The sequence below is a fragment of the Cyprinodon tularosa genome, unplaced genomic scaffold (genome assembly GCF_016077235.1).
Source record: "Cyprinodon tularosa strain WSP-4 unplaced genomic scaffold, ASM1607723v1 ctg576, whole genome shotgun sequence".
Lineage (NCBI taxonomy): Eukaryota > Metazoa > Chordata > Actinopteri > Cyprinodontiformes > Cyprinodontidae > Cyprinodon > Cyprinodon tularosa.
The window spans coordinates 226,304-251,643 of NW_024039314.1; the positions used below are offsets into that span (position 1 = coordinate 226,304).

General features: G+C 37.2%; 1 protein-coding gene across 6 annotated transcripts in view; it reads left to right on the forward strand.

Moving 5' to 3' along the window:
• fgd4a (FYVE, RhoGEF and PH domain containing 4a) overlaps positions 1-25,340 on the forward strand; it is a 78,411-nt gene that overhangs the window by 25,158 nt on the left and 27,913 nt on the right. For 4 of the 6 annotated variants that reach the window (XM_038306228.1, XM_038306227.1, XM_038306229.1 and 1 more), the window contains exon 2: positions 15,186-15,269. In XM_038306228.1, the coding sequence (XP_038162156.1) occupies positions 15,186-15,269 (84 nt within the window). Of the gene's footprint in view, positions 1-3,946; positions 4,029-15,185; positions 15,270-20,678; positions 20,829-25,340 lie in introns of those variants that run through there. The other 2 variants (XM_038306230.1, XM_038306232.1) reach the window with 2 other exon arrangements.

Below are 25,340 nucleotides of genomic sequence, written 5' to 3' on the forward strand. Positions count from 1 at the left end.
GGCACACCAGGAATGCTGATGCTGTTTGGTACTTTATTCCACTGTGTCAGATTAGCTTCTTGTGTCCGTGAGAATGGAAGCTAAAATAAGAAAACTGCATGTGCACTTTCGGTTGTTAGAGCTGTTTTCTGCAGGCAAATTGGGGAAGATACTAACTTACATTTAGCTTTAGAGGAAGTTTGTGTCATTCTGCATGTTAATCATAGGCTCTCACTGGTGCTTTAGCCTGGGCACCAAGCCCATCTGCAGGCGAGCTTTCAGGATTGAGGGGGTTGCTGCAGCATCGGCAGCTTGGTGCTGAAAATATGGGCTCCAGCTCTTCCAGGCAGAAGGGCTCATTCATGCTGAGCACAAAGATGTTGTTTAAGAAACAAGTTCTTGTGCTTTTGCCTGCCATTATGTTCCTCATCTGTTTACTTCATACAAAATGCATTGGGTCAGATCTTATCAATCTCTTCGGGTCACAGACATTTAAGGAAGGAAACAAGAAATTTAGTTTAATCATAGTTGGTTTTTAACTTTCCTTTACAGTCTCTGTCACTGTTCAAACAGTTTGAGTCTTTCATGTAGCTTGTCGGTGGACTTTGCTTGCTGTTTAAGGTAATGTTTGTTCTTGTCACTATCCGATCCATCCAGGAAGCACGATCCGTACCATCAGCTCATTTGTGCATGCACATCCAGATATACAACCATGTCGCCCTTGATTTTATTTTGTAAAAAAGACCTAAATTATGTTTTTCCCTCCCCAAAAATAGTAAGAGTACCAAACTATAATGTGTTACAGGTTAATAATGTATTTTCTGAGAAAATAAATGCTTTAAAATCCTTTTTGCTTCTTCACTCGTCTCTGCCCAATCTCCACCGGAAATGATATCCTATGCTACTTCTGGGAGCTAACTTTTTCAGCCTTGGATTTAAAAATAAATCTGTAAAAAGCATCAAAATTGCCTCAGAAAAGTCATAAAACATTCTTTTAAGATGTGTATCAACATTCTTTGGTGAGTTAAGGATAGAAATAAGTGATTCTAGTACCTTAATGACTCTTTATGGAAACTCTGATGTATATCTGGTTTCGAATGCACAAATGAGCTGATGGTCCTGATCGTGCTTCCAGGACGGATCAGGTAGTGACACTGCGGACAGGTGGCACATAAAGAAGTTTCATTCTTTAAATTAAATACAATTTTCATCAGTGAAAAGGCTGTAAAGACTATATTAGTGGCAGATAGACAAATGAGGAATTAATTTAGTTTAATTAATGCTAATGATTACAAGATTAGTTTATTTTGTCTTATTTTCTTGCGTAAACAACATGAAAATTGCTCTGGGTCAGTTCAGCATGCTGGTAATTCATACGCCTCTGTTTATACTAAGGCACCACCGTTTCCTGCTTTTCTTCTTCCACTTCATACCCGCCAACAAACCATTTCATACCCTTGTGCTCAAATACAGAGGAATCTTTGTCTTTTCTTATTTCTATTTAAACTGAAAGAAATGCACAGATCTTTTATCTGCTGTAGTTGGACTGTACCATCTAAAAAAGGGGTTGTTTGTTGTTTTTTTCCAATTGGGATGATGGTTCTTGGCCTCCAGATTATGACCCAGATTCCACCAGAATAACTTTAGGGAGATTCCTGCTTATAGATAATATTTGTAGAGGTCATATAATTATATTGCTGAAAAAACAAAACTGGCTTTAACTAGTTGTGTCAAAGCGGATCTTACGATAAACATTCCATTGGCTGGTTGGACTGATGAAATTTCAAACCCAGAAAAGTGGTGTATAAAAACTGCATTGGTAGAAATGGAAAAAGGTAACATAAAAAAAAAAGCCCCAACAACACATTCAAACTCAACCTTTTAATATAACCTTTAGGCTTTATTGAAAAAAATCAGCAGAACTCTTGGGTTAGTAGATGATTCTAAAGGTATCAACTAAAAGATGATCATGTTGTGCTGAAAATTTTTTTTTTTTTGTTTGGTTTTTTTTTTTGTGTATAAAAGGCATCAGCTTTATCTTGGTGTAGTTATCCTTTATTCATCCAGCATTAATCTTCCAGTCATTAAAGAGCAGGTTTTCCCTCTACCACGTAAACACCCTCTGTGAATAAGAATCGTTGTTCATTTGTGAACACACCGGTCCGTTGGGAATCAGTCAGACGTGGTAATTGGGGAGACAGTATATTGATCGACATATATTGGAGCTTTTGTCCAGCAGCTGTGATCTCTCTTTATAAGGTGGATGAACAGGTCACAGTGGGTGGAGGGAGGTGTGAAATGGTGGCGATCGGACTAAAAGACAAGAGAGATATTATAAGAAGGAAGATCAACAGCTAGGAGCCAGTGTTATCAGTCAGTGCTACCAGAGCATGATAAGAGCCCACATGTTGACACTGATGTTTTGAAGATCAACACTTCTTATGTTCAAAAACACAGTAGCTGTTACCCCATTGGCCTGCCCTTATTAGACATGGGCCACAGAGCATGTTCAGATCATGCTAAGAGCTTATCTTGTCATGCTGGGCAGTGTGAAAGAAGCATGCTGGTAAACCAATGAGGAAGTGCACCACATCTGCTCTGTAGGTACATATTTTATGAGATGTGGTTTAGTGAACGTAGGAAAGAACAAGAAGGAAAAAAGAGATTTTATTTATTGGCTGCATAAATACTTGGTTCAATTTGCAAAAGAATGTCCTCATTCTGCTGCTCCTGTTCAATCAGCATTTAGTGATGTCTGCATTCTTGACTCCAAATAGGCAGTTGAGTTATTGTCATAAAGCCGTTCCAGGCACTGCTCAGCAAACAATAGAAGGGAAAGTTAGTGACATCTGCAAACATGGTAAGATCCTTTAGCAGCATAGAAGATGCAGAGTAGCAAAAAAAAAGTATATTTAGAAGGGAATTCATACAAAGCTGTCAAAGGGTCAGATCTGTGTGTTGGTGCTCACTGCAGCATCCTCTTAACTATTAAGAGATTTGCATATTTAATGATGTGTAGACTTCGTCACATTTCCAAGTTCAGATCACGAGCTGTAAATGGCATCTCATCTGGTCTGATCTGCTTGTTCTCAACATTTTAAATCCCCCAAAAGACAATTAATTTGGAGTCTGTTTTGTGTTGTGACAGAAAGGCATCAGTCGTCAGTAATTATTCATTATGGAAGGACGGGAATGAATGGAGGCAGACGCATCTGGCCTCTGTTACTAGCCAATATTTCCTTTGCCAGGCATATAAACCTCAGACAGGCAGCTACACATGCAATAGCACCAGCAGGGCACCAGCATTATTAAATGGGTGTGACTTAGCATGCTAATACTGCAATCCATCCTTATACATTATTTATAATTTCTTTTTGAATGGCAGTTATCTTAATCTAGGGCAGCCATGCTAATGAAACAGAAATAACTTTGCCTTTTTTTAAGGACTTGAAGGTAATACAGAAGATAAGCTAAAGATGGACGCTGTGGAAAGTTTCTGTTATCAGTTTTAATGTGAGAAAATTGTTAGTAAAAAAAGTTAATTATTAACTGTTAGGCTGGTTAATATTAATCTTTCTCACTTCTTCATTTTGGCTTCAGCACCATCTCCTCACCAGTAAATTATGTGTCGAAACTCCAGCCTCTCATTATGCTCGTTTCCCCGTCCTCACCTCCCACTCAGGGGACTGTAACCTTGAACACCCCCACCCCCTCAAGCCGCAAACCCTTTATAAAAGCAATCTCTAAGTGCAACATCTTCAAGGACGAGGACTCTCTCTCCTCCCATCCTGCCATCTCTCCTTCACCTGGTGACTCTGGTTTCCAGGGAACCGGTTTGTGCAGTGTAAGTGGGCAGGTGTACTGAATGTCTGGATGATAAAGGCAGACGTGAACGTGCCTCCCAACAGGGAAGCTTCTGTCTAAGGAAAGAAGAGGGTTCTCCTTTTCAATCTTGATAATAATAAGCTGATAAAAAATAGAGATGGATAAACGCAGTGCTGGAAACAGGAGAGTGGAGACCCAGCTGTATGATTTGAGAAGGCATGCAGGTAGGGTTACTTCTTTGCTTCCTCTTTGTTGTTTTCCTGCAGGGAAACCAAAATTTGTCAGAGATCCTAGCAATTTTACAGGCGGTGAAAACAATGGTGAACCACAGAGAAAGAAACCTAAGATTGTGGAGGAAATGCACATAGTAAAAACCCATACTGGTGAGCAGCTCTCTGTGGGCGCAGTCGGCTTTAAACCATTCTAGACATTCAACCTGTCTGTTTATTTTGGCATGTCTAATGCAAGGTGACTGTCTAAGAAGTACATGCATTTTTTTCATTCCTCAAATGAATAAGCAGTATTTAGTGTCAGTTTGAGTCTATTTTTGGGTCTGAGATGAGATAATATCTTGGCGAGTTAAAAAAAGTTGTCCTCCTTTGGACTTCTGTGGTTCAACTTCAGTAGTGGGTGTTTGTATTTCTGAATGAACACAAGCTTACAGTTCAGAGTTGAAGATATTGCAGACTCACTTTTCTCCTCTTGTCTCCTTGTGGTTAAGTCACCCACAGAACCACAAGGAGATTCCCTGCTACCTACCCTTTGACACAGTCTAAGATATGAACTTTTATATTCTGTAAAAATTTTAGTTTAGCATTTTATCCCCATCTATCCCCTTTTTATTTCACTCTGACTTTTGGTATGACTGGTTTATTGTTTTAGTACAGGAATGTTTATGTATTTTTAGGTCCCATTGCTTTTATGATTGGTTTATTATTGTATCATGTGTAGGGCTGAAACAATTAATCAGATTAATCTGATTAATCACAATTAATCTAATTAATCATTGATTATTGAACAAATTTAGTAACGATTAATCGTTAACACAAGTGTATACTCTGGAATGTTCATTGAGCTCATAGAGCGACCAGCTTAGAGCAGTAATTATACAAAAATTGTAAATAAAATAAAATAAAATCTGTAAACATTTTACATTTAAAGGTATAGTTGAGGATTTTTGTGAATTTTTGAAAAGACACACCCTCTCTACTTTAAAAAAAAAATGCACATGCACAACCATGTACACGCTTCCAAAAGGGAACGTTTATTAAATGCGTTCGAGAACATGCACGAGCCCATTTCTCCTTGTGCATGCTCTGTTTAAAATTAATGTCAATGTAATAACAAGAAACGCTAACTTGCCTGAATATATTAAGAAAAATAACAAAAGTAATTCTATAAGAAATTCATAAAAAACACTCTGAGAGTGAAAGAAACACATTTTTAGTTTATAAACCTAAATATAATTGATATGTAGGCTTATTAACTTATTTCTAACCCTTTTTTCTTGACTTTTTTTGTAGGTAATATATCATTCAAGGCATAAGCGTCGTTAGACCTATTTAAGGGTGGCTTCAGTCACCCTTTCTTTGGCATTAGCCACCCTATAATTATTTTGCGATTTTAAAAAAAAAATTTTTTTTTTCTGTATTTATTTTTTCCTCATATTTTCCCAAAACAAATGCAGTAAAGCACCGAATAAAAGCCATAAAGAAGACAAGTTAATCTGAACAATCATAGGCGTAACTTCCTTAAGGACTGGTGTGGACATGTCCCCACCAATATTTTGTACACGTATGCCGCTCCTCAGAAAGAAAATAAAAAAAAGTTCTCCCCGCTGCTCACCGTCCACAAACCCCGACAAAAAAACTCAGAAAAAAGAATCTGTTGCCTCTCGCTTTCTCCCCATCACCCCCCTCCGCCCTCTCCCCATAACATTTGAATTGAAGATATCCGCGGGTGAAGGGTCGGGTTCGGTAGTCATCCTAACGGGTTCGGGCGGGTGCGGGTTGGTAAAACTCGACCCATGCAGGTCTCTAAGCTACACTACATTCAGTACTGTGCCATAGAAACAGGCAACAGCGCCAATATATCAGAATTATACTAAAACACACGCAAATAATTTCCCACATAAAAAACAGGACTTTCAGTCCATTACAGTTTTCCGTTTTTAGAGGGTTGTTTATTTTGCGTTTATTAAGTGATGGCTGTGGTATATTAGCTTTCACTGCTATAAGCTTTCGCAGCAGTGATTGATTAATTTAAACACCTGCTCTACTGATGGTCTATCGGAGTTGGTGTTTAGGTTGAACATAAAGAACACCTTTTATTTGAAGCTTCTTGTAGCTACTGTTTTAATCCCGGCTTCACTTAAAACTTTTTCCTGACTTTGATAGTGTTGCCATTCAGTAGCAAGCACTGCGCCCCTTTTTCTTTTATATGTACACGTACATTTAAGATTTAGCGTGTTATGATGACAACTCATGAGCAAGCTGCTTTTTGCAATCTAGCAGGAAGGTAAGGATAGGATCTTGCAGGTGTGACGTCACTCTGCAGGGGGTCCAAAGATAAAAGATTTAAACAATTTTGGCATTGGAATTTCAGATTTAAGGGAGTTAGAAAGTTCACTTAGTAAAAGTGCAAATAATAAATCTGATTACAGATTACTTTTAAGCTGGTTGAACATACTGCGACAGACTGGTGACCTGTCCAGGGTGATCCCACCTCTCACCCAGAACGTGGCTAGAGATATGCACCAGCACCTCCTGATCCCACTGAGGGATAAGGTTAAAGAAAATGGATGGTTGAACAAAGTCCGCTCTCCCAGATTCTATCAAATCAGTATTGATACCCTCAGGGGCGGATTTAGGAAATTTGGGGCCCTAGGCAAAGACAGGCAGGGGGCCCCCTGAGAAGAAAACCCATTAAAAAGACCCATTCTACAGATAGAGAAATGTTAATAGAATAGACATCCATTATTTGTTCTAGGTTTTGTCCCTCTCTTCTTGTCCCTTTTTCCTCTCTATTTATCAGCGTTCTGATGGCATTTTAGCCAAAGGATTTTTATCAAAAACATAATTAATGTGCACAAATAAGGATTAGTTGTATTAACCATACATGGAAACAGAGTTTTATGGGGCCCCCAGAACTTGGGGCCCTGGGCAACTGCCTAGTATTGCCTAATGGTAAATCCCCCCCTGGATACCCTGCTGGTGGATGTTCTTGACAGAAAGACGGAGTTGCTTAATCATATTCTGCTTAAGGCCCCATAAGATCTTGTCCGAGTCCTGGTTTAAAAGTAAATTAATTTTAAAAAGTGACCCAAAATTGACTGTCAATAAATGTTCTACAAAATTGATATATTTATTTGATTTCTTTTATTTGTACTGTCTGTTTAGATTTATGTGATATTTTTTGCACAAAATATATAAGTGAATATTGTAACAGTTATGTTTTGAACTGTAAGCATTAAATTGATAAATGTTATTCGCATTTTTTTGGCTTTATCCTTTCCAACAATAAAAAAAGGCGTCGCGCAGGTAGGTCCCTTTCCTTATGAGCCGTCCTCACCAACTTTCAACACAAAGTTATACCCTTGTCTTAGACAACGCCTTAGCAGGTGCACTGAAAAAATTTGGCGCGCGCTGCGCACGCGCAATATCTTCTAGGGGCTGAGCCACCCTTGTCTCTTAAACCTAGAGACGCCCCTGATTCAAGGGCTTAACCAATTGATCAAACTCCAAAATAAGATGTACAGACATGTGGCAGTATATATGCTGAATGGCTGGATAGATCACTGAAGGACAGGGGGACACCATTTGTAAGGGGTATGCAAGTGATCAAAAACGGTAACTTGCCCTATAAAGGATTAAGATTAAAATATTTTTTCTTCTGTCAATATGCTCTATCCAGAACTCCTCAAGTGGAAATGTTTTAACAACTGGTTTAGTTTCGCAAAATTTCTTCTTTAAAGAACCTTTGGCTATCCGATTATTAATCGGTTAATCGGAAAAATAATCAACAGATTAATCGATTTGCGAAATAATCGTTAGTTGCAGCCCTAATCATGTGACTGTTGGCTATTCTACTGTACAGTACTTTGGTCCTGTGGGTGTTTAAAGGGTTCTACAAGTAAAGCTGCTATGGTATGTTAGAAAACTAACAGCTTCATGCCACATTTTGATCACAAGATAATAGACGCTAGATATACATTTTTCAAAGAATCAGATAAGTCTCAAATAAGCAAAACCTCATTGAGTGTTATGCATAAACAGAACACACAGTGTCGTTTTTTAAGGATGGTTTTTAAGGTTGTCGATCATGGTTGTTTTTTAATGATGCACATGCATGATGAGAGGATTTCATCTGCAGTATGTTATAAACTTTAGCAGACACTGATTGTTTTTCTTAAAGCTCTGATTAGAGGCTGGTTTCACACAGTTTCTAATCTTATCCACTATCTTTACACGTGTAAAGATCAATTTTAATTTGGATCTTTATTTTTATTTATTTTTTACCAATCATCAAGTTCTGTGATTTCTTTGAACAATGTGTTGCTTTTGTTGTACTCAGACTGTGTGTCGGTGATCTGTACTGTGATAAAGTGTTTAAAACTCCCAGAGTTTAATCATTTTCAGGTAACTATCCCTTAATGAGTGTAGACAGAGTGATTTTATATTGAAGTCCTAAACTGTCACATTCAAGCGGCAGAATTTTCCAAGGTTTCTAAATGAATCTGTGGGAAAAGCTTTATTAAATACATTTAAACCTTGAGGTTAAACTAAATTTAAACCAGAATTGTTCTTCTATTTCATCATGCATGAGTCTTAATCTCTGCTAAAAAAAAGAAAAAAAAGAAAAGGTATTGAGAACTCAGGAAATTTGTTTGTTTGATTTATTTTTTTTAACTGTTGCTTGGAAACATGTTTAGTTTTACCTTATTCCTTTCCCCCATTATTTTCACTTGTTCGGTTCACATTGTGAAGGCATCTAGTAATTTGTCAGCTAATAAACTTTTTACTTTTCTAATAAATTACACCAAAGAGCAGAAGTACAGTAGGAGGTGCTCAGCAAAACCTTCACGTTTGTGTTTTTTATTAATGCTTTGCAAGTGGAATAAAAACAATAAAGACGTCTCTTTTAGTTCCTTAATTGATAATGTGATTAAATATCCATTTTTCTCTGTAAATCACATGAATTCCTACACCTCATAGTGTTATCTGGTCCTTTCCCTCTTTAAAACTTTTTAAGAAATTTACAAATTAATCAAGTGTAATTGTGACCGACGCCTTCTTCGTATCCAAAAGTGAGATGCACTGATAACTCTGTGTGGATCTGTGAATGTGACCTTTAAAGTTTCTATCCGTATGTTCATGTTTACTGTGTTTTACTTTGCTATCACGCATACAGACTGTATTTAAAAAAAAAAAAAAAAAACAGAAACAACAGGAAGTTAATACAGAAGAAGGGGAAGTTTTGGGGTCACTGAAAACAGAGACTCTCGGTTGCTCATATAGGCTGCTTGACAAATATGGGGCTGCCAACGTTTCTGTAACGTGTCAGTTTTTCTCTGAGATATATATATATGTATGTATGTATGTATGTATGTATGTATGTATGTATGTATGTATGTATGTATGTATATGTATATGTATATATGTATATATATGTATATATGTATATATATGTATATATATGTATATATATGTATATATGTATATATATGTATATATGTATATATATATATATGTATATATATATATATATATATATATATATGTATATATATATATGTATGTATATATATATATATATATATATATATGTATATATATATATATGTATGTATATATATATATATATATATGTATATATATATATGTATGTATATATATATATATATATGTATATATATATATGTATGTATATATATATATATATATATATATATATATATATATATATGTATATATATATATGTATGTATATATATATATATATATATATATATATGTATATTTCAATTCAATTCAGTTTATTTATATAGCGCCAAATTCACAACACATGTCATCTCAAGGCACTTTACAGTTCAACCAGATCATACAGTCAAATTGATACAAAGTTTTCTATCTAAGGAAAACCAGTTGATTGCATTGACTCATTGACTCAAATACAATCCCCCACACTAAGCATGCTTGTAGCGACAGTGGAGAGGAAAAACTCCCTTTTAACAGGAAGAAACCTCCAGCAGAACCAGGCTCAGTGTGAGCGGCCATCTGCCGAGGCCGACTGGGGTTCAAGGAGACAGAAGCAGAGATACAAAAAGCAGCTGTAAAAGGCGGCCCCGTCCAGGAAACACACAGCCAGGCAGACGAGCTCCAAGGCAGCTCCCATGCCAGAGGACGAAGAGAGCACATCCACTCAGTCACGGTCAGAGAAACAGGACCACACTGGAAAACCGGCCGATCTCCAACATCTATAAACAAGGGTGTTGATAGAAGCAGCACAGCTGATGTTTCTTTCCAGGATGACGTCACAGCCAAACAGGAACAGACGAGGCAAAGCTACTCTGAGGAAAAGCAGAGAGAGCAGAAGGTTAGAGATTGAACTAACAGATTCTGCAGAATAGGAGAACAGAGAGAGAATGAAGCAGAATTATGAAATGGGGGTCCCTATGTCCTCCAAAAGTCTAAGCCTATAGCAGCATAACTATAGAGATAGCTCAGGATAACCTGAGCCACCCTAACTATAAGCTTTATCAAAAAGGAAAGTTTTAAGCCTAGCCTTAAAAGTAGACAGGGTGTCTGCCTCACGGACTAAAACTGGTAGTTGGTTCCACAGGAGAGGAGCCTGATAACTAAAAGATCTGCCTCCCATTCTACTTTTAGAAATTCTAGGAACGATTAGTAAACCTGCAGATTGAGAGCGAAGTGCTCTGTTAGGAACATAAGGAACAATCAGATCTCTGATATAAGATGGAGCTTGGCCATTTAAGGCTTTATATGTGAGAAGGAGGATTTTAAATTCTATTCTTGATTTAACAGGAAGCCAATGAAGAGAAGCCAGGATAGGCGAGATATGATCTCTCTTTTTAATTTTCATTAGAACTCTGGCTGCAGCATTTTGGATCAGCTGAAGGCTTTTAACTACAGTTTGTGGACTTCCTGATAGTAAAGAATTACAATAGTCCAGCCTTGAAGTAACAAATGCATGGACTAGTTTCTCAGCATCACCCCTGGACAGGATATTTCTAATTTTTGTAATGTTCCTCAGATGAAAGAAGGAAATTCTAGAAACCTCTTTGATGTGGGATTTAAATGACAGGTCCTGATCAAAAATAACACCAAGATTTTTTACTTTATTATCTGAAATCAGTTTAATCCCATCCAAATGAAGTGACTGGCTAATCAGTTTCTTTTTCAGAGACTCTGGTCCAAAGACTATAACTTCTGTTTTGTCTGCATTCAGGAGCAGAAAGTTAAGAGTCATCCAGGTTTTTATGTCTTCAAGACATGCCTGTAATCTATGTAATGGGTTAGCTTCATCTGGATTTATAGACAGATATAGCTGGGTATCATCAGCGTAACAGTGGAAATTAATCCCATGCTGTCTAATAATTCTACCAATTGGGAGCATGTATAAAGTAAAGAGAATTGGTCCTAGCACTGATCCCTGTGGTACTCCACAGGTAACCTTTGAGCGTGTTGAAGATCTATCATTAACATGAACAAACTGAATTCGATCAGATAGATAAGATTTAAACCAGTCTAGTGCTGTTCCTTTAATTCCAACAAAATATTCAAGTCTTTCTAAAAGAATATTATGGTCAACTGTATCAAATGCAGCACTAAGATCCAACAGGACGAGCACAGATACAAGTCCATTATCTGAGGCCATGAGAATATCATTAGTGACTTTCACCAGAGCTGTTTCAGTGCTATGATGAGCTCTAAAGCCAGACTGAAACTCTTCAAAAAGTTCATTATGGTGGAAGTGATCGCAAACTTGTTTGGCAACTACTTTCTCAAGAATTTTGGATAAGAAAGGAAGATTGGATATAGGTCTATAATTGACCAAGTCATCTGGGTCAAGAGACGGTTTCTTAAGCAGAGGTTTAATTACAGCAACCTTAAAAGCTTTAGGTACATATCCCTGTAACAGAGATAGATTAATCACATCTAAAATGGAGGAGGAGATCAAAGGGAATACCTCCTTAAATAACCTGGTTGGAACTGGATCTAACATACAAGTTGAAGGCTTAGATGAAGACAATAATTTTGCTAATTCAGAGAGTTCAACTGGATCAAAGCAGTCTAAACCCGGTTCAGATTCCATGACTACCTCAGGTACAATCGCGGATAGAGGAGTGCTTATGATCTTATTTTTAATAAGATCAATCTTATTTATAAAGAATCCCATAAAATCATTGCTGCTAAGAGCAGGTGGAATGGACGGTTCAACAGAGCTATGGCTCTGGGTGAGTTTGGCAACTGTATTAAAAAGAAATCTAGGATTATTCTTATTCTCCTCTATTAATGAGGAGAAGTATGCTGCTCTTGCTTTACAAAGAGTCCTCTTATACAGCAGTAAACCATTTTTCCAGACTAGGAAGGACTCTCGCAGGCCTGTGGAGCGATATTTTCTCTCCAGTTTCCTAGCATTTTGCTTCAAAGTACGCAGCTCTGCATTAAACCAAGGAGCAAGCTTTCTATTTTTAACGGTTTTCATTTTCAAAGGAGCTGCGTTGTCTAAGGCAATACGCAGAGAACTAGCAACCCCATCAACAAAATCATCAACCTGTGAAGGGGAATAAGCTAAGCTTTTGCACTCTGCAGCACTGCTCAGTGACACAGATGAGAGAGAAAGTGAAGCAGATTCTTTAAAATTTATAACTGCACTATCTGATAAAGATCTACTAAAATTGAACCTTCTTTTGGGGGATGAGAACTCTGTTAAAGTAATCCTGAAGGTTATTAGAAAGTGGTCAGAGAGGACAGGGTTGTGAGGAAATACTGTTATTTCTTCACATTCTATGCCGTATGTCAGCACAAGATCCAAAGTATGAAGATGAGAATGCGTGGGACTATTCACATTTTGAACAAAGCCAATAGTGTCTAAGATAGCATTAAAGGCTGCTCTTAAGCTATCGCCTTCAATGTCAGCATGGATGTTAAAATCTCCCACTATGATGACCCTGTCAGTATTTAATACCAAATCAGAAAGGAACTCTGAAAACTCATCTAAAAATTCAGAGTAAGGACCTGGTGGACGATACAAAGTTACAAAAAGAAGAGGTTTTCTTGCCTTGAAATTTGGATCAGGGAAATTAAGGGTTAAATGTTCAAAAGAGTTGTAGGTATTAATTGTTTTGGGAGTAATCAGTAAGTCAGACTGGAAGATTGTTGCTACTCCTCCTCCTCGCCCAGAACTTCTGGGGATGTGAAAATTTAAATAGCTTGAAGGAGTTGCCTCATTTATGCTCACATAATCCTCTTGCTGCAGCCAGGTTTCTGTAAGGCAAAACAAGTCAATGTGTATATATATATATGTATATATGTATGTATATATATATATGTATGTATATATATATATGTATGTATATATATATATATGTATATATATATATGTATATATATATATATATGTATATGTATATGTCTGTACAAGGACCAAGTTACACTTCCCCCACTTGTGGAGACAATAGATGTATAGTATTACTGATCTAAGTATGAGTTGGAGGAGGGGGACTGGGTAGGTTTTGTAGGTATTGGACTCCTTCTTATAAACTGCTTACATATTCTATAATTTCCAAAAGGATTTTTCTGTTTGGGTTTAAAAAGTGTTTGATAAAAGAATAAGATTTTTGTGTCAGCACGTGTGTCTGTATGCAGAAACAGCAGGCAGGCATGTCATGGGGACTCCAGATGGTACGTGGAGAAAACCCTCCTTTAATCCCAGAGCCAGAATATTACTGCCCCCACCCCCGCCTCATGCATCTACCCACTCAATCATTACTGAATCTGCACAGTCAGTCCTCCCACCCCCCAACAGGGCCCACTTTCCTTTTATATTCATTATTGACACACTGTTATCTTATCCAAGCTTAGACGTAGTGCATCATTACACCCAGATTGATCAGGTATGAATACCAATTCATGACACACTCTTCTTGTTTGAAATGCAAAAAAGAAACAAAAAAAGACATCTGTACAACCATGGATTAAAATGCTTCCAAGTGAGTATAATGCATTACTTTATGCAGGTCTATTGTATATAAGATCGCAATAGAAGAGGTTCAAGGAAAATTATTACTTTTATGAGGAGTTTCAAATGTGTAAAAAATAAAAAAATAGAATTTACTGGAGCTTTGCCTCAGGTAGTGACAGAAATGTAAACTTGCCAATGCATTTGAGCAATTTTACGTTTTGAATATGATAATTTATGAGTTAAGTTGGTTTTTTGTTGTTTTTTTTATGTGTTTTTAAATGATTGATAATAAAAAGAATGCCTTCCTCTTAGAACCAGAGAACTGGGACCCAAAGTCCTCCGTTGATTTTTCTTCCGGCTCCATTCATTTGACTATTTGTTTTTGTTTTGTTTTTTGTTTTAATGAAATATAGCTTAAGTTAATCAAGATTTACCATTTGTATCCTCTCTGCAACAGAGTGGTGTTTGTTTGATGTGTGAAAACTCACCACTGTTTTTTGCCCTCTTGTTTATACCAAAAACCTCTGACACCCTCAGCCCACCCTGTAATAGAATGGTAAATACAATGGATCATCGGGATTAAATCAGTGCTCCTGTAAGAGGTTTATTCTGTATTATTTTATCTTTGTGTGATATTGTCATGTTTGACACAGATCTGGTCTTACCCTTGATCCTTCTAATCGATTAGTTGTGTATGTATTATCTGGTGTGAGTTCTGTGGGATCTGTACGAGCTGATCATAGTTTTACAACCGCTGCTGTTATTCTCTTTTATCTAACATGTGCATATTAACTGGCTGTGTTAAAGCAGAGCTGGGGCTCCCCACAGATGATGCCCCACTTATCACAGCCAGACTAATTGGAGGTTCTGTGTCCAAGGGGAGATGTTGCTCCTTTTCATTTAGTATTCAAAGCAACGTCTGCTCCAGGTTTCGAAAAATGCAGCTCAAGGAACCAGACTCCAAAAGTTTGGCAGCTCTTGCATCCAATGAGGTTTTCTTTGGTTTAGTGTTTGACAGTTTCATATTATGCTGTTCATACCCCCTCACTCATCACGCTTTCCAACCTCTGAGTGATGGTGATCCTAAATAAAACATGTGGCTCTCTGAAACTGGTTCTCTCCCCGTGTGCAAGCTGACTATTTTTCTGTTTTGTTTCCTTGCTTTGTTTTTTCAGAGAGGAAAGCGAAAACTTCCTGCTGCCAGACCAGAACCACTGAAGATGAGAGCTGCATAGCGGTGAAAATCGAACAATCCAGAGGTGCGCAGCATAACTCGCGTTTACCTTACCTGCTAGCTTCATTTTGTGTTTGATTTAGTTTTTCTTTTATGGAGCAAACAGAAGGTGCACCTTTCTTGTGTCACCCTGCTGATTTTTTTTTTTCTTGGAGATACATTTCCCCAAAGCTTATTTGTTAATCTAACACTTTTGTGAGAGTTTCCACTGTTAGAAAACTGGAAACTGCCGGGAGTGTCTTCTTCCCCCACCTGATCGTCATGGTGATCATCCTAGCATTTTAATCCTCTGCTGGTCCCAAATCATTTAAGAATTGAAATTGATTGCGGTTGTTTTTAGTTGTTTTTACAGTCTTAGGACCATTTAACCTTAGAATCTTATTGATTAAAGTCTGTATCCTGTTTTACATATGACTGAAAGTGATTGTGTATAATCTAGAACCAGCAACAACAACAAAAAACAATCCTCCAACCAACAAAACAGAGAAAATATATCAAATTTCAGAAAAAAAATTTACTTTAGTCAATATGTGCCTTTACACTTCAGCCATTCAGATGTCCTTTTTATGTGTGAATATCATTATAATGGTGATGATTCTGATGATGATTTCCTAGAGTTTCTGCTGGTTCTGCTGTGTGGGAGGGGCAGCTCTATCAGAAAACTCATTTAGATGCAAAGCCTAATTGCATAACCAAAGAGGAGGGCTTTGGCTTGCCTCACATTCAGATTTATGCTCATGCATGAGTTTCAACACTTTCAGGATTTTCCTGATTTAATGTCAATTAAGAGAAATCAAGTGGATGAAATTCTAAAGGAGGAATCGCCTGCATTTTGCCTCTGAGTGCAAAAACAAAATTTTTCCAACATAGGTGTGTTTTTTGGTGGGGAGGTGGTAGTGATCTAACTCATGGTCTGTTTATTTCTTATGAATCATTTTCTTGCTTTCTTGTGACCATTTTTTTAAATCTTTTTATACATTTTGTCTCTTTCTTTTTTCTGTACTGAAAAGCTAGTTATTGCTTTTATTTTCATGCAAGTTCTTTTGTCTTTTTCTGTTTTCCTGCCTTTTCTTTTAATCTTTTAATCTGCCTTTTCTTTTAATCTGCCTCTTACCTGCAGCTTGTCTTTGTGGCAATTGACCATCCACTGTTTCAAGTTATCATGTTCATCTTGACTCAGGGCAGAGCTTGATATAATTTCTGATGAATTACGGTAATCATAAAGACAACGATTTAAAATTAAGAACATCTGGCCTCAAATGGCGTTCCGTGACATATTTATCACCCAAAAAAAATGAAAACTATCTTATATCTATTTCTTGGCTACATCTAATAAGCCAGGCTCTGTACCTCTTCAGTTCGAGGTTTTCATCAGGAGGGAGCAGCATTTATGCTGCAGCTTCACTGATTTAAACTAAACCATATGTACTCATTTCACAGCAGCATAAAGCTGCTTATCTTTTTACCTCTAAGAACATCTCAGTATTTTAGTTTGCAACAAACCTGAATTTGTTCAATGAAACGCTGTTTTGTTGTGGCTAGCTGTATTCCAGGTGTCAGTTAACACATTAGGGGTAATGTCTCAATAACTGAGCCAACTTCTTGGAAATGCTGCAGCAGAAGGGAGGCATGCATGTTGCACAATGCCTGCTAAGTCCTAATTATTAATACTGATCAAACTTTAAAGAGGTCCTGAATTGCAGGGAGCCAGCTGTGCATCAGGTCGCCATGACAGCCAGTTTTTAACATTGAGTACAGCAGCTCTGATTGGACAAGAGATGACTAATGCACTTGTTTTCTCTCATTTCTTTTTCACCTTGGCCATCACAGGAAGTGTAAAAAACAAAAATAATCTCCCAGATACACAGCAGACAGTAAAGATGCTGCAGCTGGTTGTTCCTCTAACTCTGGGCATGCTTTAGCTTTCTACTGGTTTTCCAAACTGACAGACTGAGCTGCAGAGCTCAACCACTCAATATTAACACACAGACTGAACCAAAGCATGCAGATTCCACAGTTCTGATGATTTTCTGGCTTTTTAAAAATAAGAAAACAATAAGAAACTACACAAGCGAATAAGAGACAGATATGAATTTCACAACAAGAAAAAAAAATATTTCAGTTTCTAGAATTTTATCTTTCAAATTTAGATTGGATGAATTCCCTCAACAAAGATAGTCATATAATTTACTCAGGTAAAATTATATTTAAAACAATTTAGTCCCTATTACAGTTCAGTACAGTATAAATCAGTTGAAAACATATTACCAGTGAGTAAAACATTATCTAACAGGTTCCAGTTGGTAATTTTCTTTTCTCCGTGGACAAGCATGAGTAGACAGATGGTTCATTGAGTCACTGACTTATTGAATGACCTGAACTATTTTAGCCAAGTATGACCTGATGTTGCATGTTTATTCTTAAGTTATTGATAAGAAAGGGGATTTGTCATGATAACCACCAACTCTGATTATTTTTGCAAACCCAAAAAACTTCCAGAATAGCTTTGTTTTTATTTCAGCTGCTTTAACCATTTTTTTTTCTTATGTTGGTGTTTTACTGCACTGAACTAGCTTATTTAACGTTCTGATCATAGCTTGTCTATTCCAATAAAGATAGCAAAGATTTATTTACAGTATTCTCATCACTTTTATTATTATTCCAACATCAGTTCAGTGCATTTAATGTAAATACAAAGCTTAAATGCAGTAGTTATTCCCAGTATCACGTTTCTGCTTTCTGTAGGTATTTAATCATGAAATGAGCAGCTCACACAAAAATGTTTTAAACAATATTGCTTTTATGGTAAATATGTGTTTATACAATGTTTTTAAAAATAATATGACACGGTTCAAATAGAGTCAAAAATAACTAATCAGAAAAACATCCGAGGGGAAGGAACTTTTTAAGATAGTTGGTGTTTGGAAATAGTGCTCTGTAACCCTGACCTGAAGATAGTTTGTGTTTAAGTTGTGTGGCACAGTTATGTTCGATGGTTAGAGGAATAATGCAGGATTTGTTTTATCTTGGAACTTGGAAGTGGAAGTCAGAGGTGACAACGTTCCAGTTTCCCGCTTGTGGAGGCTTGTATTTTCTATTTTTCTGATGTCACAACGGCCACTGTTACAGCCATAACAATGACTAAAGCATTGTTCTAAATAGGTTTCTGAATTCAAATTGAACACGCTATAAAACCATGTCATTCAGACGCGCCACCTTGGTGAGTCAGGAATTGAAAGCTCGATAGCATTGAAAGCATAGTGAGCATTCATAGTTTTATTTTAGATAATATTTCTATTTAGTCATGTTAAATTCACCTTTGCTTTCTTTTTACCTGACAATTACCCCAACTAATCAATGTCTCGTGTAACTTTCCCACTTTTTGGTCCTTTTTTTAGGTTTAGTTTCCCTTTTAAAAAAGCAAGTATTTGGTTTAAACTTGAGGGAACCTGTTTCTATTGGCTCCCTTAATATTATGTGAATCTTTCCTCTGCTACTGGGACACAGGTGATATAAGGATTTAATGTGTTTAGACCTAAAGGATAGATTATGTTGCTAATCAGAGCAATTAAAATAATAATTTGTTTTGCTCACCATTAAAAACAAGTTAAAACCAGTCAATGACAACAAAGCTGCAGTAATGTGAAGAAGTTGACCTTTTTTACCTCTGTGTAGTTGTTGCGTTATTTAAATGTTCACATTACGAAGCATTTGTACTGATTAATGCAAAATCATAGTCTTTAATTTTAAAGAGCATCTATTTTTTCTAACCATATGCTGTAACAATCACCTCATTGTGAACTGAGCATAGTGTTGTGTCATGGTTAAAAGTGATTCAGATGGGAAATTAATGATTGGAATCCACACCAGTCTGACTGGTTCCCTGAAAAAGCAAAGTGTAGTGCTTTTCATTCCTTCCAGTTGCAGTACAACACACCTCACTAAGCAACCAGGTGTTGATCAATGTACAAACTGTTCACATTAGAACGCTTTTGCGCATGCATAAGTCAACACCTTAACATTTATTCGGTTGATTTTCACAAGTGGCCTTCCAGTCCTTTCACATCTGTTGACATATGTGCTTCCTGTGTCACTTTTGCTTCTTTTTTTTAACCATGAGACAGCTCAGAGTTGATGCACAGAGAGGGTAATATTTAGAAGAGCCTCAAATATATAACTAGACTGAAAGAGACACCAGAGAGAACCTCCTCAGGCTCAAAGAAATAAAGAAAAAGGATTGGAGCGGGCTTCGGTCAAAGGTACGTGATACATTTATAACCAGCTAGATTTTTTTTGGCTGTAATGTACGTTTCTGACAAAATAATGGTGCATCTGGATTTATAGACATATAGCTGAGTAGAGGTTGAACTAACAAATTCTGCACAATGGGAGAATAAAGGTAGAATGAAGCAGAATGATGAAAAATGATCCCCATGTCCTCCAATAGTCTAAGCTTATAGTAGCATAACTATAGAGATAGCTCAGGATTACCTCAGCTACTTTAAATATAAGCTTTATCAAAAAGGACCTTTTTAAGTCAACATTTAAAAGTAGACAGGGTGTCTGTCTGTCTCCAATTTAACTTTTTAGAATTTCTAGGAACCACTAGTAAACCTGCAGATTGAGAGTGAAGTGCTCTGTTAGGAACTTAAGTAACAATCATCTCTGATATAAGATGGAGCTTGGCCATTTAAGGCTGAATATGTGAGAAGGAGGATTTTAAATTCTACTCTAGATTTAATGGGAAGCCAATGACTCTGGTCCAGACGATAACTTCTGATTCACCTGCATTTAGAGGAGAACGTTAAGAGTCATGCAGGTTTTTATGTTTCAAGACATGCCTGTTGTCTAAGTAATGGGTTGGCTTCATCTGGATTTATTGACAGATATAGCTGAATATCATCGGCTTAACAGTGGAAATTAATCCCATGCTGCCTCATAATTAAATAAATTGGGAACATTTATATAGTTAAGAGAATTGGGCCTAGCAATGATCCCTGTGGTACTCCAACAGTCTAAACACAATCCAGGTTCTACTGTTACCTCAAATGCTTTGTCACCTTCCGGAGACAAATGGATTTAACTTCAGTTGGTTTTACTGTCATGTTTGTCTGCCATTGATCTGACTGACTGCATTCAGGAAGGGATTTCTGCTCTTGTTTTAAAATCTTTTTACCACATTTTCTTTCCATCATTTAGGATTGAACCAAAACTGAGTTGAAACTAATCCAAGTGCAACTTTTTGTTTTCTTTTTGTGCATTTTTCTACATACACTATGATCAGTCACATGATACTGTTGTTCTCTAATCAGCAGTTTTATATTTTGTGTTATACACTCATTATCTGGTTAAAATTGTGCTTTTCTTCTCTTGTTTATGCTTCCCTTGGTGTTGAGGGTGGGTGTGTTGGTTAGGCTGAGAAAGGGAGGAGTTTTTATTCTCTCTGAACCTCCTCTGCTGGGTTGAGTCAGAGCAGCACACCCTGGGAAGATTGCATGGAGCCTAAACTTAGTTCCCTTCTGGGAGCGCACAGTAGAGTCCCTCGGTATAAGCGGCTTCACATCCGTTTGTCCTCAAACACGCGGTGAGTGAATTTACTGGGATTTTCTTCATTACAGGGTATGATTCTTACTTTGTTTGCCTGTTGAGGTCAGCTGATCTACAACGGACTACCTGCTTATTAGCTGGAAGTAGAAATCTCTGATGTTTACCTGCCAAGCTGCTTTTTTATCTGCTGATTTATGAGCCACTGACGCTATCTTTATAATAAATAGCCTAAATGCAAATGTGTACTGAAAGCATGTTGTGCTTTATAAGTTGCACATTTTTAAAAATAAAGCATTACAGAGGTGTTAATGCTAGAGCTAAAACTTAGATTCACATTATGATTAATATTGCTATGTTTGTGCTAAACCGTTCAGACTACCACGGAGTTTGTTAAGAAAAGGAAAAATATGTAACAGAGGTTCATCTGAAGCCACATAGGAAACCCTCAGGTTCAGGCTCTCTCACTTGTCGGTTTGTTGCTGGACAGATAGCAGGGTGGGGACCCACCACACCACACAGACAGGTGTGTCTTTTGTTTTTCAGAAGGTTCTCTCTCACGTAACTTTCAACACATATCTTGCCAGAAGGAAATGGCGGGTGTGGATCAGAGGCGAGGCAATAACATTAAGTTTGGGGACAGGTAAAGGACAAACAGGCATGCCAGGTGACTGGGAGGAAGCAGGAATCTGAAAAATGTTCTGGCTGAGAGAGAAACCAGCAGCATAACAACCTGTTCTACTACAAAGTTCAAGGAAAACATCAGTTTTCTGGCTTTGATGAATTCAACTCTTATCTCTGCTACTTCAGCTCTTTGTCAAATTATTATCTTTCTTTACCTTACATGTGGACATTTTATAGTTTTGATCTTAAGATCATTGCAGTAAGCTGACAAAGCCTGGAAGGAGGTGCCCCGCTAACGTATTGAATATGATTGTAGAGTTGGAATGGTCCAGACAAAGTATTACCTTGGATCTAATTAAATATCTGCTGAACTTATTGTTATTGCACAAGGAGGCTAAATACAGATCTACTCCATACTTTTCATATTTTGTTTTCTTTCCACCTATCTGTTATGACAACGACTTAAAAAAAACTTTAAGGTATATTGGGTTACGACGTACCGTTACCTTTTTAATACAGTCTAACAAAATTTCACTTCTTCTGAAAAGATCATTCCAGATCACATGAATTCTGATTAAAAATTTTAATCAGTCCAAATATCCAAATATTTAGCTACTAGCAAATGTTTTTATTAAAATTAAGTGAGACAGTTTTTCGAACCTTTACAGGTCTCTTAGCAACTTCCTCAGATACAAGCTTACAAGAAAATGAAAAGAGGAACTGATCTGTTAATGCGAAGCCTTCATTTAAGCTAAAAGGAACAAAACTGTTTCAGGCAGTTTAAGAAAACATTAAAAATAAAATGTTGGCAGTTAGATCAATGTCTGTTTAGAGGAAATGGTTCATACATTCTTTAAGGTGCAAGCACAATTGCTTCATACTCCCAAAGCCTTTTAAAAACTGACACCTATAAATGTTTAGCAACACAAGCTTCCTTTGTGACTTAAGTTTCTCACAAATCCTTTCCCAGTGTCAATCCTTTGTGGTTTGCAGGGCAGAACTTTTAAGTGCCTGCAGCTTCACTTGGTTATTTCAGGCACTAGTTGGGAAGTTTCGCTATTTTGGGGGCATTGCTTGTTTTTTTGTTGCAGAAATAGATCTTTTTGGTGGACACATGCATTCCTCCTGTCCCCTCTCCTTGTTTTACGGCCCCTGAGATGTGTGAGAACTGGGTGGTTTTTAGAAAGGAGGCTGGTTACAGAGAGACTGATCACACAGATGTACAGTCTGCATCAATGTCTGTAACCATGGCCTTGTTGTAATAATAGGCATGTGGTGAAAGAGTGTGGCTTGCCATCATAGTAAATGTGAAAAACAAACAACTTTAGTTTGCAAACTGAAGGTTTTTGTCTTCTGCTTTATTGATTTTGATTTTGACATTTCCTAAAACCTTTCACTGACATCTCAGCTCTGCTGCATAGCTATAAAATGCACTGAAATAGATGCAGATGCCTGCAGGCGCAGTGCAGTCTGTGGTGGAGTAGAAGGTTTGCATCTTCAGAAGAGAGGCAGCTGTTAGCTTCCCATCCAGCTACTAGGTGCTTAAAGCAAGGCAAAGGTCAGCCCGGATCTCAGTTTCTCACTTCTTTTTTTGTGTCAGACCACCAAAAAGTTTTTAAAAAGGCTTGCAGATTATTAATGAAATGCACAAGGAAAGCAGGATAAAAAGCGCATGACTAGCTTCTGCTTTGAGCGTTCTTCAAAAACTGATCTGCTTTGTCTCTGTAGTGGAGCTCCGTCCCTCATCACACGGACACAGATGGAGGACCAAAGCTTTTCAGCAGAGTGGTGGTTGGCTGCCTCTAATTTTCTCAATCCAGTGGTCTGTCACTCATGCTTTAGATGTTTTTTATGAGAAGATGCTATAAGTGTGGGACCAGGCACTGTGGCAGTTTCCACCAAACTCTCTCCAATTATGGGAAAACAGTTTTAACAGCTTCAGTTTTCACTCTCAACACCTCTAATTTATATTTCTTTTTCAAAATCTTCAGTGGAAATGATGTAGTCCCTCTCTCACAAAAGAGAGCATAGCTTTCATGCTAAGAGTCGGCAGTATTGAAAAACTTTGTAACTTTTATTGGACAAAAGTTTGATATGAAACAGTGCAAACAAATGTAAAGACACACCTTTCCTTCATTACATATTAAAATGGATGGAATCCAGCTGCTACCTGGATCACCCTCTCCCTAACTACAAAGGTACAAAGGTTTCGTTCTGTGGTTTGTTACAGTAGGGTATTTTTGTATTGATCGAAATGTTTGTAGGGCTTCTACAGGTTTTCAAAGCAGGTATAGAGTCGGCATAGATTTCCACACACTTTCATTTTTATACAACCAAAGTTGTGCATAAAACATTGGTATGCAGCTTTATTATGCATTTATAGATGAAGACCCTGATCTTCATTCATGTTCTTTTTATTACCAAATGCATGAGGTATAGTTGCTATAAGCATGACCAAAACAGACGTTTTTTTTCTTTATCTCTGTTTATGTTTGTCTTATCTGCAAGAGACATCAGAATATCTGTTACGTTATTTTGAAGCCAGCTAAGTGGAGCAGGTTTGCAGCGAATGCAGCTCCAGCATCAGTCTGAGACTAAAGAGAGCAGAGTTCTGGGAGTTTTTCAAAGTTAAGACTGCCTCTAATAATCAGATTGCAGACTGAAACTCTCTTAACGACCAATTTAAGCTCTATTTCTAAAACACAACTTGTTGACTGCTTTGCTATATTGGCTTCATGTGGCTGTGAGGCAAACCAACCACCTTATCAAGAGAAATTTGTCTCGGCCGTCTTGGTAATTAATCAGTTATTTCAGGAAGGTGGCTGTGGTAAACGCAGTGTGGGATGGTTTCCAGGCTGACTGCTCCTCGAGCTGTTGTCTTTAATTAACGTCAGACCATATGAAATTAAAACTGTAACTATGTGATTCTGTGGTTGTTTTTCTGTCTTTCTGTTTTAGGATCGGCCAGATAAAGATTATGTTAGGAAAAATAAATATAGGGCTCAAAGAAGCATTTTGGCCCAAACTAACAATTTTTAGCAAACAAACTAAATCCTGGAACTGCACACACTGAGTAGATGTTTGTTTCTCTCCGGCACAAGGTCTTTATGCACTCAGTTTTTAAGCAGTCTGTGTTTTTCTAACTGGAAAAAGCACTGCATATCACAAACAGGTTTCTGATCACCATAATAGCTGTATATTAAGTCTGTGTGAATATTACAGTAGCTGACTACTTAATGTTGGACAGTTTTCTGCAACACCATTGGATTTGTTTGTTTGTACAGAAGGTTCAGCTGCTTGACTTGTCTTTAAGCACACAACAAAATCTGCTTCATATTGTATAACATCATAACTTTTTTTTTTTAAATACGGACTACATTTTGTTTCCGCCCCCTCTGCACAGCAGCACCCTTTACAATAATCGGCATCCTTAATAGCAATGTGTGAAAAGCCTTCAAATTAGTTGCACTTTTATTGCAGCTGCATAAATTTGAATTGCATAAAATCATATAGAAATGTGATTGAAAATCAGAAATTTCAGTGCCTCCTGTATTTGTTCCCGAAACTGTTTCTTTTTATTCCTTTTAAATGTGACCACACGTAGGATTGCAACAAGGTCTCAGGTTGAAATTGCTGAAATGGACAGTTAGGCTTTCTACGGTCATTAGTCTAATGACTGCAGCAGACCGGTATTTAAAAGTTTTACATTGCACCTTTTTTTTTAAATAAAATTTATTCCTAGCATGTTCTTAAGTGTTCTGTTGAATTATAAACACATTCCTTTCCTATTTTTGTAATTTACACTTTTTATATATTGTAGGACCTTTTTAATAGTCATAAATGACAAAACCTTTAAATTATTATTTTTTCTTCATGGCTAGTTTTAGAACAGAAGGGATTGTTTTTTTTATATACACATATCTGTCTT